The sequence below is a fragment of the Macrotis lagotis genome, chromosome 2, assembly GCF_037893015.1.
Source record: "Macrotis lagotis isolate mMagLag1 chromosome 2, bilby.v1.9.chrom.fasta, whole genome shotgun sequence".
Lineage (NCBI taxonomy): Eukaryota > Metazoa > Chordata > Mammalia > Peramelemorphia > Peramelidae > Macrotis > Macrotis lagotis.
The window spans coordinates 216,208,025-216,225,367 of record NC_133659.1 but is presented as its reverse complement, the minus strand read 5'-3'; the positions used below and the strand labels follow the sequence as shown (position 1 = coordinate 216,225,367).

The following is a 17,343-nucleotide window of genomic DNA, read 5'->3' as shown; positions in this document are numbered from 1 at the left end:
CTAAACCTTTTCCCCCCTTCCCTGTTCCTTATTCCCTGTCTTCACTGCCATGTCAGTATAGATATCATGGCAGAAAGAAAGCAACCTCTAGATTTCAAGTGTAGTTCAAATTATTAAGATGCAATGTTTATTATTGTGATGCTTCTGTGTTTCACCAAAGACTTTGTTATATGATTAAAGTTAATAATTGCCACTTTAACAACTTCATATATACATTAATTGCTTTTAATCTTGTCATTTGTGTGATATTGATAGATTTTCATATTTCTTACAAAAGGTTTTTTCCCCTCTTTTCATTTTTGTTCACTCTTTATTGTGGTATTTTTTTCTTGAACTGTTATAAGAAAATAATAAGTTTTGCAGAAAAAAGCAGGAAAGAAGTTAATGTTTAGACTAAATGTTTACACTTCACTTTAAATCCATGTTACTTGTGCATTCCAGAATGGGAACATTTAACTTCAAAGCACATCTGGCTGATATTACAAAATCAGAAAATAGATTGTTTATGCTCTAAAATATGTGCCATAGTACTTTCTTTTCATTAAAAAAAATGAGAATATTATACAAGATGCAGTCTAAAAGGTTTAGAGGATAAATCAAGGTATTAAAAGTGAATAAATATTGATATTCTTTGTCTTTACTTAGAAAAACTTCTTTTCTGATTTCACTATTTGAGGAAAAATTCAGCATCCACAAAGGGTTCATGATTTATTTAATGACTTTATTTAATTTTATGGGTAGACAAATCAATTATTACTGAAATTGACATAATTAGTAATTTACATCATTTTTCTAGATGTAGATTAAATTTAACGGTCAGATGTTTTCTTTAGAATGTAAGGTTCTTGAGAGTATGAATTCCTTCATTATCTGTAATGGTATTTCTGAATCTTTTCACAGTACTTAGAATTTTTTGTAACACAGTACTTGTTGATTTATTTTTTTATTCAGGTTTAATTAAAAGTATAATATCTTCTAAAATTTCTTATGATAACTTCTTGTTCTTTAATTTGTATTACCAACATCTGAGAGATTGGAATCTGCTTCTGGCCCCAGGGACCTGTATTTTAAATTCATTAATGAGAGTGAATACCTTGACAAGTGTAAGTGAGTAGGAAGACTGAAAGTGCCAGTGAAGAGAAAGAATCCTTCATATATTGACTGGAAGGATAGCAACTGTGATTTCAGTAACGTTAGTAGGAGTGAGAATGGTATCAGTGCTACAAACTCTGTGATGTAGGCAAAGACAGAACCATGTTTGACATTCTTTTAGATGTATAAAAACACAATAAAAAGATTGATTCTAGACTGCAAGGCACAGTGTTTAAGGCAGTATCATAGCAGAAAGTGAGACTAGTGACCATTATCTAGTTTAGGGAAGCAAATATATTAATCATAGCAATAACTTTTTAGATTATTTGATTAGGATAGGACCACAGATAATTGATAACAATTATAATAATGATGACTAATATTTGTATAGTGTTTTTAAGGTTTGTAAAATGCTTCTTTTGTAACTTTAACTTAGTAGTTTTTCTGTTCTCTGGTTCTGTGTATGAGCTAACTCTTTAGAGTTGGGAGCTCTTAAGGTTGGTTTTGTGAGCTTTATTTGTTCAAGATGAAGTGGTCTTGGAAAAAGGTTTCTGTCAAAACTCATGCAAGGAGCCAGCTTATGGTCTGAGTTTTAGTCTTAAGCTCTCCAAACCCAAAAGTCTTTGTCTACTTTCCTCAAGAAGGGTCACTCTTCAGTTAATTTGTCATGTGTGAGGAAAGTAAATTCCCAGAAGTATTCTTGTATTTTTTAAAATCTTTACATGTTATAAAAATCATGCTTTTTAAAAATATTTATTTGCAATATTAATACTTTCATCCATTCTTTAAACAAAAATATTTTAATTATTAACCATGAATCTGTATATCTACTATTTAATTTACTATGTAATGTTTACTATGTAATGTTTCAGCATTTAAAAAGAATTGTAGTGTGTCATTGTCTTAGAAGCTGAATTTCTGGATTCATCATGTTGTGGTTTCCTACATTTTTCTCCAGTGAGAGACTACTGCCACTAGGTAGCAGTTAGCCCATCCATGGTTCAAATTGGAGGGCAAGGCTTTTATCAATGATTTATATTGTGTCAATTTTCCTTATTCTATTTAATTATTAAATTTTTTGCCAAAACAAATAGCTAATTTTAATAGAATAAGATTTTAATAGAAACACTTTAATAAGAAACACAAAAGCATTGTCAATATGAATTTAATTTAAACGCAATATTTTACAAACTGGTCCAAATATTTATTAAATATGAAAAATCTGAAAACACATACAGGGAACATAAAAACAAAAGGGAAAAAACAGCTTTTTTCATTAAGGAACTTACATTATCTCAATCTCTTATGATTAGAGTGTCCTTTCTAATTTACTTTGTATGTGATTTATAATCAACTTTGATTTTTCTTGGCTTCAGATGCCCATAAAGTGTTTTCTGCAGTTGCTTTAGCATTTGGTTCTTTTGTTTAACAATTAATTCTTTGGATGTCACCTTGTTTTTCTATCTTTCAATATCAGTTTATTCATCTGAAAACTGAGAGGTCTATATTAGATTATTTATAATATCCCTCTCAGCTCTAACATGATTCCTCTAAGGAATAAAATATTAGAGTTGGGAGGAAATGTAGACTCTAACCTTCTTGAGGTTCCTCAAAATGATACTCCCATCTTCCAACACATTGATTTTTCCCTGGTTGTCTCTATTCCTGCAATGTTCTCCTTCCTTACCTCTGCTTCCTGGCTTCCCTTGCTTTCTTCTAGACTCTGCTCAACCCTTTTCTTGTTTGTTCCCTTCAATGACAATGCCTTTTCTTTTAAATCCTTTTCCATTTACATGGTAAATATCTTATGTTTTTTTTTTCCTTCTTCTTTTCCCCCCATTATAATGTGATCTTTTTGAGGACAGAAACTATGTATTTACCTTTAAAATTTTTTTGATGTCCCTAGGGTTAACTTCAGTGTTTGGCATGTAGTGAGATACTTTATAGATGTAGATTGCCTGACTGTCTGTAATAATTATTATTGTATTTTTGAATTAAAATATTCTTCATTATTTTGTTAACTGTTTCTCATAATTTGGAATAATTATTAGATATTGAATTTTTGAGTATGGGCAGTAATTTAGGACAGGGGTCTCCAAGATTGGGTTGTAAGATGATCTGTGGGGAGTACAATGAAAGTAAGAAGTAAGAAGAAAAGGTATTTGGTCAGTTGTACCCTTTTTCCCTGCCCAGCTCTAGTACCTTCCTTCTGCCTTTTCCTTGTTGTTGTCCCTCATGTAGGCATGCAGTAGGCAGGTGAAGAGTCATTGTCTCTGCCCAGCCTGTGCTCCCATTCCACCCTTACAGTGGCAACAACATATGCTTCATTTTTCCTTAGCCCAGGGTCCAGATAACTGAGTTCCTTTTCTTAAAGGAGCTCTGTTAGTACTTTTAAGGCAAAATTATGTTCATAAGCCATACTTAAGCTTGTTGTAATGATTTTTCCTAGAATTCCAGGGTTCTGGGCATAATAAGCTAAACAGAGGCAGAAAACTATGACTGTTTTAATAGCCAGGCTCCCCAGCACTAAATATTTAGTCTTGAATCCTGAGCAGGAATCCTTTTCTGGGTAAATTGGAATCAAGAGTTCTTTTATCTGGAGAAGAATCTGGCCCTAAACCCATACCGCAGGTCTAGTTCTTTTGGAGTTTAACCCTAGAATGAGAGGATCGGGTTTTTCTTTTTCTTCTCACATTCTGGCTTGTTTTGTACCTACCCTAAAGAAGAACTCAGAAAAATTTTCTAAAACAAAGCTTAGATATTGTACTTACTATGAGTTTTTCCCAAAAGGGATTAAGTCCCATCTTGAAAGGTACTAATTGTATGAAATGGTTGTCCTAGTTGCCCATCTAGTCTCTTTTCTACCCTTATCTTCAACAGGATAAGGGAGCCTCATGCCAAACCTGAAGAGATAGAACAAGAATACCTCAACAATACCAGGCCCAAAAGTGGGAGCAAGTAGCAGCAGGAGGCAAAAGCCATGACAACTACTTTTTGCTAGTGGACTTGGGTTTCAAGTTGTCAAACACAAAGCACTTCAAATTTTGATCCTAATTCCACACAACCCTCTTTCCTCTCTCACTTCCTATTGTTCTTCCATTCCTCATCAAACAAAACATTATTGGACATCTAAGAAGTCAAATTCTACATACCTTGCTACTATATCCTTGCTCTCCTCCCCATTCCACAAAAACCTGGAACAACTTCCCTCCTCTATTCTCCACCAGAAAACCAGTTTACTAGGCTGTCTTCCTTGATCTTGCCTCCTCTCTACCTGGAACAACAACCCTCCACATATGGGACTTGATTTCCAGAGATCATGTCCTTACTTCCTTAAGATCAAGGAAGATGGAAATTTATTAGCTGGATTTTAAAAGCTTTGCAGGTTTGAATAGGTTTGAAAACTCAGTGTCTTAAGTTAGCAAAAAGCAACTAAATTTTTTTTGGATATATGCATTTTGGCAAAAATGACTATTTTTTAAAGCTATGATAATCCTTAAAAGCAAATATAGAAAAAGCTGGTTAGAAACAGAACTTTGAATTTCTTTATCACAATGTTAAAAATAACAAAACATTCTGTCACATAGCTCTAACTAGAACATTGTTATACTTTAGAGAGAATAAAAAATACTTGTATATTATTAAGAAAAGAAAATGCTTAAATATTGTTTTTTTGAAGGGTTTGTTCTTCCAAAACTTTTACTGATCAAGTATACAAAATAGAAACCAATGATTTAGCAGAGATGAAAATACCCAGTTTACAAAGACTTTTTGGTCATGTGAATAGACAAAAATGAATATTATTAATTTTTTTGGTACTCTTTTCTTTTGTATGTCTTTCCATTTACTTGTGAGGGTAGTTTTCAACATTCTTTTTTGTAGAATTTTGAATTCCTCATTTTTCTCCTCTTTCTTCCCTTTCCCCTCTGTCAAAGAGCAATGACTGTACATGTGCAATTGGATTCTCATTTTTAAGACTTCTTGAATTGATATCTTGAATTGAGGTGAATCTTGAAGTAACAATTTGAAATTATTTAGTGTTATACATTTCCTATGAAGAATTAAAAGATTTTTTTCAGGTTATCTAACTAGTATTTACATTTTTAGAAAGAGAAACTGAAGCATTAAGAGGTCAAGATTTGGGTCATCAGAACATTCATTCAATCTTAAATTTTCCTATATCTCATTTTTTTCTTCGTTAGCTTTTTTGAATATTACAGACTTACCATGAAAATATTAAAGAACTTAAAGGATATTTTCATGTAGCAATTTAACTGTGTTTTAAGAAATTCTTAATTAAAACTTCATATGCAATAAGTTCTAATTTTGATTTTCTTATTTCAGATAGAAAATCCTAGGTATCTACGAGAGAAGCCTATTCCAGTATCTTTGGTAGGTGTTGAATATCTTGATTTTTTTCTTCAGAGACAAATATTCTCCTATAAAGTATTTGTTTATAGGTATTCTCCTAATCTGTCTATTGAAAGTGAATTCTCTTGTTAATCACTTTAAAGTGATTCAGATAATTCTTATTTGTCATATTGATATTATTCAAACATTTTTACATCTACCAATAAAAATTTTACCTTTAGTTGCAAATTAAAAACAAGAGGATGAAACATTCATAATATTGTTTAAATATGAAATCTTTGAATTAACTTAAAGTGTACTGAATTCAATCTTTCTTATTTAGCAGATGACTGCCAAATCAAATTTGGGGAAAGCCAGCAGTCTTAGAGATGAACAGTTACTCCTTCTAATAAATGAAAAAGAGGTAGGATTGAGATATTTCTAAAATATATAATAGGTATAATTTTAAGTATTTGATTCATTATTAGTAATAGTAGTTAAACAAAATTGTGAAGTGACTTTTTCCTTTTCTATCTTGTGATACATATTTTTTTTGTCTTATTCCTTCTCTTCTTGCTTCAATTTATCCACCCTCTATACTTATGGCTGGGTTGAGCTGTATAAAGTCTGGCAAGATGATGTAATTTGGGAATATTGGATGCTTTTCTCAGGGAAAGTCTGTACCTCTGACCTATTATTCTACTCTCCCCCTTACCAGAACATTTCTGTTGTATATTTCATAGCTGTTAATTAGTTGTCACCTCAGTGATTGAACTTATAACCTAATACATTTAATGTCTCATAAGGATATAATATGCTGTTTTTCTTTAGATGTTTAAAGAGGGAGGTTTAGAGGTATGTGGACTTACTAAGTTTAGTGGCACTTTTGTAGGAAGAAAAGGGGGAGATATCTGAATGAGATGAGTTTCTTGAAATTCTCAAAACCTGTTATGTAGGCAAGATCAACTATGTCTAACATCCAATAATTCCCACGTTTTATGGTAGCAGTTTATATAGTGTATTCCACAATTTTTGTGTTGTTAGGTTTATAGCCATGATGGTGTGACCTGGATTTTGCTGGTGTAGCAGTGAAGATTATGATCTAATCTTGACAAAACTTTGACACAAATATACAGACAGACAAATTCCTTATGGAGAAAGTAAAAAGAGGAAGAATTCTGCCCTCCACAGTAGACCATATTTCTTATCCCATCCAATCATTCTCCACATTGAGCATCTTGCCATCTACTCTGCCCCAACAATTTAGTCAATTTGACTATGCTACCTTTATTCACATTAATATCCTAAGAATCAAATTTTCATCTCTGTTATACTGTGACTCTCTAGATGGTGCCTTTCTTGTCTACCACTTCATGTCTTTGTGTGTTTGTGTGTGTGTGTGTGTGTGTGTGTGTGTGTGTGTGTGTGTGTTTGTAATATAAACTCCCAGTGCTTAGGACAGTTACTGTTAAGTAGCAAGAACTTACTAAATGCCTTTTATTTATTTATTTATCTTAAGAGTGATTTTACTCCCTCTCCTGGGGGGGTAGAAACTGGGATACCCCAAATCAGAATAATCTGTACATTTTTTCTCTATTTTAGAGAATATAGGGTAGAAGATTTGAAAGAAGCAATTATTTTTCTTTTGTTTTGTGTAACAGATTTACATTCAATATGCATTCTGGTAATTTTTGCTTTTTTTCCAGGAAAATATTAGCTCTCTCATTTCCTCCCTCTCCCCTCTTTGCCCCTCTCTTCTCTCTCTCTCTCTGTCTCTGTTTCTCCTGTCTCCTCTCTCTCTCTCTCTCTCTCTCTCTCTCTCTCTCTCTCTCTCTTTTTCTCTTTTTTCTTCTTCCTTTCTCCTTTCTATTGACAAAATAAATTTAATGAAAAGCTTCAGGGAAAATAAAGCTAGGCGTTTTACTAAATTTTGAGAATACAAAGGAAAGGTGAAGCATTCCCTGCTCTGAATTATATTCTAATGAGGAGACAACACATCCTAGAGGGTATCCTAAAAATCTTAGTACAGTTAAAGCTTTACACATACACACACTATATATTTAAGTATGTATGTATATACACATAACTATATGTACACATAGATGTATAATATGCAGGTATATATGAAATGGATAAAACATAATTTTGAGAAGGAGAGGCACTATCAAGTGGAGGAGTCAGGAAAGGCATCCTGAGAGGTGGTACTTGAGCTGTGTCTAGAAGGAACCTAGGAGGAGCAGCTTAGGTGGCTCAATGGATAGAATACCGGCCTGGAGTAGGAGAACCTGAGATCAAATCCAGACTCAGACACTTAATAATTGCCTAGCTGTGTGACCTTGAGCAAGTCACTTAACCCCACTGTCTTAAATAAATAAAAATTTTAAAAAATTTTAAAAAATAGAAGGAACCTAAGATTTCAAAAGGCAGAGGTAACCCTGGAAGCACCTTATAGTCATGGTGTCATGAGTAGGCAGTATTACTAGAGCACAGACAAGAAGGATAGGAAGGGGCCAGTATTAAATGCCAAACAAAATTTCTCTTTAATCTTAGAGATAATAGGGAACTATTAGGGTTTATTGGGGGAGGGTGTATGGAGGTATATGTGCCATTGTAAAACCTTTACTTTAGGGAAGATCCCTTTGGTAACTGTGGAAGATGGATTGGAATGGGAGAGATTCAAGACAGGGAGGCTAGACATTAGAATAGTACTTGGAGCATCCAGGTAAGGTGGCAGCTATCCCTGTAGAGAAAACTTGCGAGTGGGGAGGGGACAGAACTGAGATGTAGTAGAGATAGAAAATGTCAGATTTGGCAACTGATTGGCTATATGATTTAAGGAAGAGTGAGGAGTTATAAGAAGGTTAAGAATGGTGGTGGTTTCAACAGAAGCATGGTAGTTGTGGGAGGGAGGGGAAGAGAAGCGGTCCTATTTTGGATACATTGGGTCTGAGGTGACTGCAAGACAACTATTTTGAAATGTCTATGAGGAAGTCAGTGACAAATAGATAAAGGTATCTAAAAGATCATAGAATTATAGATTTAGAGCTGATTTAAATGACAGAGTCCAACTTCCTTCTACAGATGAAGAAGCTTAGGCTCAGGGAGACTTAAGGGATTTGCCCAGATTCACATTAATATTATCTGAGTCAGGATTTGAACCTAGATCTTTCACACTTCAGATTCAGTACTCTTATCTTCTATCTCATTTGCCATTCTGAGGAAGAACTAGATTTCAGGAGAGAGACATATCTGGGAGTTATTTGAAGAGAGAAGATAACATGAACCAGTTGGAGTTTATGAGATCACTAAATGAAACAGTATATGAAGAGATTAAGGAACAGAACAGAGCCTTAGGAAATTAACAGTTTTGGAAATCACTGTGAATTATGAATCAACCTAGGATGCTGAAGAGGAGTAGTCGACCCCTAGGTTTGGATTCCAAATTCTCTCTCTCTCTCCTTTCCACGTTCCCCCACTCACTGAGAAGCAAGCAACATATAACTGATTATATATACATATATATATATATATGTATATGTATATGTATATATAATCATTGCAGCATGTATTTTTGCAACCATGTTGCAAAAGAAAGAAAATAAAGTAAGAAAATTATACTTCAATTTGTACTCAGAGCTCATCAGTTCTCTCTCTGGAGGTAGATAGCATTTTTCCATCATGAGTCCTTGGAATTGTTTTGGATCCTTGTATTAATCAGAGTAAGTTAAGTATTTCACAGTTGTTCATCATTGCAGTATTGATGTTACTATGCATAATGATCTGGTTCTTCTTATTTCACAGTTTGATACCTCTTCAGGTATGGTTAATTTTTTTCCTAAAATGGTTGGACCCATTCTTCTTTTGATTTCTCCTTTTTTTAAAAAAATTTTTTTAGCAAGGTAATGGGGTTAAGTGATGTGCCAAAGGCCACACAGATAGGTAATTATTAAGTGTCTGAGGCTGGATTTGAACTCAGGTACTTGACTCCAGGGTTGGTGCTCTATCCACTGCACCACCTAGGTGTCCCGATTTCTCCTTTTAATTTCTTCTTTTGAAAGCTTCTTATTCATAGTCTTTGACCATTTATCAATTGGGGTATGACTATTTTTTTATAAATTGACTCAGTTCCATATATATTTGAGAAATGAAATCTTCGCCATAGAAACTTGCTGTAAAATTTTTGATATTACTTTCGTGTTTTTTGGTAAAGTAGGTTTTTTGATGAAGATAATGAGTTCTGTTTTAGATATGTTAAATTTGAGATTCCTTTGAGTGATTTAGGTGTAGATGTTCATGAAGGAGTAGAGTTTTGAATTTATGGATTTTGGAGGAAATTTCATAGAGGTGATAATTGAACCCATAGAAATAGATGGAAATCTCTAGGATGGTGAAGTGAAGAGGATCCAAATGATGGGATATGCAAAGATAATAGGACAGGGATAGTAACCCAGCAAAGAAGAAAGTGAAGAGACAGGAAGAGAACTAGACTTCTATCAAGTTTTAGTTAAGTCTGTCTTCTGTACAGTCTTTCCCAGTCTTCTGTCATCTTAGTATCTTCCTTCTGAGATCATTTCCAATTTATTCTAGATCTTCTAGATCTTATTTGTACGTAATAATTTGTATATTTTCTTCTTCATTAGACTGTGAGCTCCTTGAGAGCAAACACTGTGTTTTGCTTTTATTTTGATATCTTTAGTAAAGATGTGAATTCTCATGTATTTTTCTTTATACTGAATATTAACATCAGAAATGAAAATTTATATTTTAAACATTTGGCAGCAGTATATTGTTATGTGATACTAGAAAGAAATAACAGTGATCAACTTTGACTGCTAAAGAAATATGATGAATCATGCTTCCTCACATCTTACCAGAGAAGTAATAAATCAGAGATTCAAAAGTCAGTTCTTAAGTCTGTAAGATTTTTTATAATTTTGCAGTTATTTTATGAATTATTTGTGGTTTTGTTCACTTTACTCTGCATCAATTTGTTTAAGTGCCCTAAGTTTCTGTGATTACTCAGTACGTTTAATCATTTTTGATAAAACAATAATAGTCATATCATTTAGCCATTTTCTTTTAGAAATGGCTATTTGTCTTATATCCATATATTTATATATTTATTGTTTATATATCCTCATTATTATTATTATTATTTACTTGTTTAAATAGTTCATTGCTGAGTGATTTTCAGATACGTATTTCATCGATCTTTTTTCATTTATTTTTCTTTAGCTTTTTACTAATTATTAGTTTTGCTCAGTGAAGTTGTAGTCTAACTAGACATGGATAGATAAGAGATAATTCTCACCTCAGTAATGATTTTTCCTGTCTTTTAAAATGTTTTTAAGTTTTTATGATGTTATTTGTGACTTTCCATGCCTAGTGTCTAAATTCTTTTCTTCAAGAAAGTAATCATGTTGTAACAACATAAAGAAGCTTTGTATTCTGTGTTATCAGTCTCTCTCTCTCTCTCTCTCTCTTTCTCTCTCTCTCTTTCCTACTTCTTTCCAGTATATTTTTCATTATTCTTACCTATTCTCTCTTTTGTTTAGAAGTTACTGAGTGTCAAAGTGTGTATGTAAAAAAAAAATTAGGGGTAAGACATTAGATCCCCAACTGTAGTGTGTAACTGTAACCTATAAGTGCTTTTAATGGGGAAAAGTGTCAGTTGCTTATTATAAACCAAAAGTTTTTTATTCTTAAAAGTTAACTACAAATACTGAAATCTTTTTTAAAAAGAAGCAAACTTTTAAGTTCTTGCCTTTGAGGATCCTTGAGATTACATTCCAAATATAACCTGTAATTGTTCACTCTTTGAGATAAACAATTATGTTTTATAACATTTTACATAAATATATGAAATCAAAGGTAACCATTTAGATTAATCTTGAGAATTTATAACTACTACTTGAGCTTCTGTTTTTTAAAATTCTTAGAAATGGAGACTTTTCTTGTACCTATATAAAATAGAAGAATATGATCTCAAACACTATGTGAAACTTTTGCTCTGACAATTTGGAGGGTTTTTTTAAGTTCTTTATAGAAATTTTCCTGCTTCTTAAAATTTGCAACTCTTGATGAAAAAGTTGTATATATTATGATTGGATTTTTTTGCAAATATTTAACATGAGTTCTATATGTGGCATGAACAAAAACATCATTAAATTATGTTACTTTTTCTGTTGGGTATATAATACTAATTCTGACACTTATCTTCTGTGTTTCTCCAAAGAGTACTCAAAATGTAGCTACATGTATCCATATGTGTGTGTGTGTGTGTATGTATGGGGTGTTCAGGGAGGATTAGCATCTCTTGTGTAAGGGCTTGCTAAGTTCTTTGCTTATCCATCTTCGGTGTTGTGTCGACTTTTGGTCCAACTCTCATCTGTGGATCTAATGAACTATAGCATTTAGAGCAGCCATACCCTAGTAAAATTGTCTTGACAGCCAAACTAAATAAATTTGAGAGTAAGCAACAGGCCTCAAAACCATTGATGAAGTAAGGGGTGAAAATATGTGAAAACTTCCTCTGGTGGGATTGGCAGAAGAGAACACTTTGTTCCAGTGGCCTGAATGTCTTCCAGATGACTGAAGCAGGTATTATGGAGTGTGTGGAACTTGGTCAGACATAGAAGATGCCAAGGTCATCCATCACATTCTGGATCATCATCAGTCATCCTAGTAACCAGTCTTACCATTGGATTTCAATAACTCTGGAAGAGAAAATGAGACTGATGATTTTGTGCAAATTTAACTTCCATCCAAAACCTGAATAAATCAAGATATCACCCTATGATGTCATTGGTCCTTTAAAAATAAAGGATCAACAGCAACAATATGTACATATATTTATTCATTCATCATTTATTTATTCACATTTAGATTGTAAGTAATAGAGTTAAAGTTTTGAGATACTGATTTTAGCACCTTTTGAAAATACTATTTTAAAGTATTTCTTTGTTTCATTGGTTGTTAGGGTCAAATAAATTTATTACTAAATGGCCAACTTATTGGTGATGAGATTTCATATTTCTAACTAGTTTGGTTCTCTGAAAGGAGATTTGATCAGTCAGGATCATACATACAAGCTTGAAGTTTTCTAGTTTGGTAAAACTTAACCAAACTTAAATTTCATTGCCACGGCCTTGAAGAATTCATGTTATAGTGCATTGTCTAAGTAGGACTTTTTGGAGGTTCAAAAATTCTGAACTGTCTTTCAAACTCTTCCTAGAATTTGTTTCTCTCCAAAAAACTTTAAGTGTTTTTCTGGTAATCTTTTTATACATACCTATCATGCTTTGTTAAATACAAATTGATCAAATGTCACAGGAAATGATGTTTTGTTACCTTTATAGCATGGTTAGAGCCTACTTTGATATTCACAATAAACAAAGAATTGCAGATAAATAAAACCAAAAACCATTTTATATAGATAAATGATTAAAGAATATGAACATGTTTCAAAAGAGGAATTTCAAACCATAAGGCATGACATGAAAACCTGCTCTAAATGACTAATAATAAAAAACATTCAGTTTAAAATATCACCGAGATTGTGCTTCACATTTTACAGATAGGTAAAGATGCTAAAATATGTAAACAGACAAAGTTGGAGGGGTCATGGAAAGACAAACATATAACTAGAATGTAAATGGAATTGTGAAATAGTCCATCTAATTTTGAATGTCAGTGATAAATTATTTAAGAAAAGTGACTAATCTATCTAATTCCATTGACCCAATGATTCCACTACTGTCCATATAAGCCTAGAAAATAGAAGATATTAGCAATATTGCAATATATACTAAGATATTCATTCTGTGTTAGCAAAGAGCAAGAAAAAATATTGATGCCAAAATTAAAAGGACTAAAGATTGAATGCAAAATATTATGGTGCAGTAACAAATAGAAACACCAGAAATTTGGAAATACATTGGTAATATTGGTATGAAATGATGTAATGTGAATTAATTAAAACCATGGCAACATGCAGAATGACTTCAGTAGTATAAATGAAATTACTGCAATGAAACTGAACTCTGAGCCACTGAAAAATGAATGAATTTCCTTGAGAACATATAAATATATTCAACCCCTCAAGATAGAGAAAGTGGAGGACAAATAGGACTGAATAATGCATTGTGAAATGTGGCCACTATATTGGATATTTTTACTTGTAATGGTATCTCTTAAACTATGAATTTCTTCTGTTTTAATTTTAATTTCATTTACAAATATATCTTTTCCTCTGTCTTCAGATAAGCCGGTGCTTTATCCACTATGCCACCTAGCCACCCCCGTTTTAGTTATTTTCTAAGGAAATTTTAGGAAAAAATAATTTGAGCCTCTCAGTTTGAGATAGAAATAACAAAATAAGCATTAATTTTATAATTACTTGACCAAATATTAGCAATGCACTGTTTTAATTAAAATGACCGAAAATTAAGTCTATGGAAAACATTTCATAAATTCTATTATTAATTTATTCTCTTATCTTACGTAATAGTTGGATATGAAATGAAATAAATTAGTGAGGGGTGGCTAGGTGGTGCAGTGGATAAAGCATGGGGCCCTGGAGTCAGGAGTACCTGAGTTCAAATCCTACTTGAGACACTTAATAATTACCTAGCTATGTGCCTTGGACAAGCCATTTAACCCATTGCCTTGCAAAAACAAACAAATGAATAAATGATTGCATGAATGAATGAATAATGAATAAATAAATAAATAAATAAATAAATAAAATTAGTGAGAAAAAATTGAAGATTAAAAAAACATGATGTTTTTGATTGAAAGTCTCCTTAGCTATTTAGGGATACTATGTGTCAAGTTAATCACTGTAAATAATGGTTGACTCCTTTTCAGTTATGTTTGCCTCAAATATTAAATAAGGGAAATAAATACTTGTTGTGGGAAATATTCCATCATTGAAATAATCAGAAATTATTTCCTTTTTATAAAAATGTCACCTGTCACCAAGGAATATATTTATGAATCTGATCTTTATTAAAGTTATGAACTGTCCTCTGACTCTTATTTTTGAAGCTTTTTCAGCTCTGATCTTTAGTATTAAAAATAAAATACAAATTTTCTAATTTCATGAAAATTAATTATATTCCCCTGAAAATTGAGGCTTGTTTATTTTTTCTGACCTTTTTGGAAATGACAGATGCATGCTAATTCTATCAGCACTAATACTGTTAAATATATGTGTGTGTTTATGTGAATATATGTTTGTGTCTGTATGTATGTGTGTGTGCTTATAAATATATCTGTCTTCTGAATTTCACCAATTTTGGGGGGGGAGGGAGAGTTAACACAGTCCATATTGTGAGTGAAATTAATATAGTATTATGGGAGAAATTAATTTAGTATTATGGGCTAAGAAAATTCAAATGAAATCACAGTTTACTTAATCATTTTCATTATAAAGGTACAACTTAGTATTCTAAATACAGAATGAACAAACAATTAGATTTTAATAAAAATTGTTTACTCATATTAGTCTCCTTCTCATCTGATACCCTTTTTTAAAATTAAGAATTTCATAAATGTTATTTTTCTTAAAAAGTGTTAAAGAAAGGACCATATTGTAGGCATTTTATCTACCCTATCATTTTATAGAGCCATGGAATAAGTTGAACAGATATCATTAGCAAATAATTTAGCTTTTTTTTCCTTTGGGGAAGATTAATTTCTTTTTTTTGTATATTTATTTTTATTGATATTTTATTTTTCAAGGTGCATTTTATTAGAATTTTTCAGCATTCATCCACTTGCATATTTATAAATTACACATTTTTCTACCATCTTCCTTTCCCACCCTGCTTCTCTTAGCAATGAGCAGTCTGGTATAAGTTGTACATGCACATTTGTGTTTAACATATTTACATATTAGTCATTTTGTGGACTAAAGGAAAAGAAAGAAAACCATGAGATAGGAAGGAGAAACATAAGAGAAGTTTTTTTAAAGTGAACATAGTATCTGATCAGATTTTTGTGGTGTTTTTTAATTGTTCTTATTTTCCCCTGGATGTGAATGGCTTTGTCTATAAGAGGTCTCCCAGGGTTTTCATAGATCTCTGAACTACTGAGCGAAGCTGCATCCATCATAGTTGATCAACTCATAAACATGTGCAATATTCTCTTGGTTCTACTCCCTTTGCTCAGCATCAGTTTATGAAATTCTTTCCATTCTTCTCTAAAGTCTGGTTTCTTATAGAGTAATAGTTTTCCATCACATCATATACTGTAATTTGTTCAACCATTCCCCAATAGATGAATATCCCCTCAATTTCTAATTTTTTGCTTTTACAAAAAGAACTGCTATAAATATTTTTAAACATATGGGACGTTTTCCATTTTTATGATAACTTTTGGATATAGGCATAGTATTAGTATTGCTTGGTCAAAAGGTATGATTAGTTGTATTTCTTTTTGGGCATAGTTCCAGATTATTCTCCAGAATGGCTGGATATGTTCACAATTCCACCCAATAGTGCAATTATGTCCCAATCTTCTCACAACTTTCCAACATTGATCGTTTTCCCTTTTTGTCATCTTAGCCAAGATAAGATGGTACCTCATAGTTGTTGTAATTTACATTTCTCTCATCAATAATGATTTGGATCATTTTTTCATATATATATATATATATATATATGCATATATATATATATATTCATAGTCTATATAACTTTAATTTCTTTGTTTGAAAATTACCTTTGACTATCATTTGGGGAATAAATTTATATATTTTAGAAATGAGACCTTTATCTATGTGTAGTTTATGTCATACAATTTTCCAGTTTTCCCAGCAGTTTTTATCAAATAGTGAGTTCTTTCCCCAGAAGCTAATGACTTTAGGTTTCTCAAACTGTAGATTACTGTAATCATTTACTATTGTTTCTTTTGTTCCTATTCTAATCCACTGGTTCCTCACTTTATTTCTTAACTAGTATCAGGCAATTTTGATGACTACCACTTACAGCTTGGCCACTTTTACTTTTTTTCCCATTAATTCCCTTGAAATTCTTGATCAAAAGATCCATAAAAATTGCTCCTGATGAATTTTGTTACAATTGTTTCCCAGGGCTATAAAACAGTTTTTTGGTAGTTTGATTGGTATAGCACTGAAAAAGTAATTTAATTTGGGTAAAATTTTCATTTTTTTATATTATCTCAGTCTTACCATGAGCAATTATTGTTTTTCCAATTGTTTAGATCTGATTTTATTTGTGTGAAAAGTATTTTGTAATTGTGTTCATACATTGGGAGATATATTTCTAAGTATTTTATGTTGCCTGTAGGTACTTTAAATGGGATTTCTCTTTCTATCTCTTTCTTAGATGAAATCGTTGATCATTTCTATGATCTGTTGTTTTATCCATTCATTCATTAAAATAAGGTTATTTAGTTTCTAATTTTTTTTGGCTTTTTGATTTTATTTAGTGAATCTTGATGTCTCATAATGTCGTTTTTTTTTGGTGTTCCCTTTTCCAATTGATTACTTTTACTTTTTTAAATGAATTATTTTTCTTTTCCAGTTTGTTAATTTTACTTTTTGATGAGTTGTATTCCTATTTCAGTTGACCAATTTTATTTTTTTAATGGGTTAAATTCTTTTTCCAGTTGGTCATTTTTATTTTTAAAGGAGTTGATTTCTTCAGTCAGTTTTTCATAATTCTCTTCTAATGACTTTCATTTCTTTGTTCCATTTTTCTTCCTCTCTTCTTTGGTTTTTAAACCTTTTTTTAAAGCTCTGCCATGAGGTTTTGTATTTGAGGTCAATTCATAAACTCCTTTTAGATTTCCCATGTAGGTAATTTGTCACTGCTTTCTTCTTCTGAGATACCATTTTTATCTTTTCTATCTGAATAGTAAGTTTCTATGGTTTAG

The 17,343-nt window shown here is 31.9% G+C and overlaps 1 protein-coding gene across 8 annotated transcripts in view; it reads left to right on the top strand.

Annotated features, from left to right (window-relative positions):
* CEP112 (centrosomal protein 112) overlaps positions 1-17,343 on the top strand; it is a 644,230-nt gene that overhangs the window by 129,684 nt on the left and 497,203 nt on the right. For 7 of the 8 annotated variants that reach the window (XM_074224744.1, XM_074224743.1, XM_074224737.1 and 4 more), the window contains 2 exons: positions 5,437-5,484; positions 5,786-5,866. In XM_074224744.1, coding sequence (XP_074080845.1) covers positions 5,437-5,484; positions 5,786-5,866 — 129 coding nt within the window. The remainder of the gene's footprint in view (positions 1-5,436; positions 5,485-5,785; positions 5,867-17,343) is intronic. The other variant, XM_074224738.1, reaches the window with a different exon arrangement.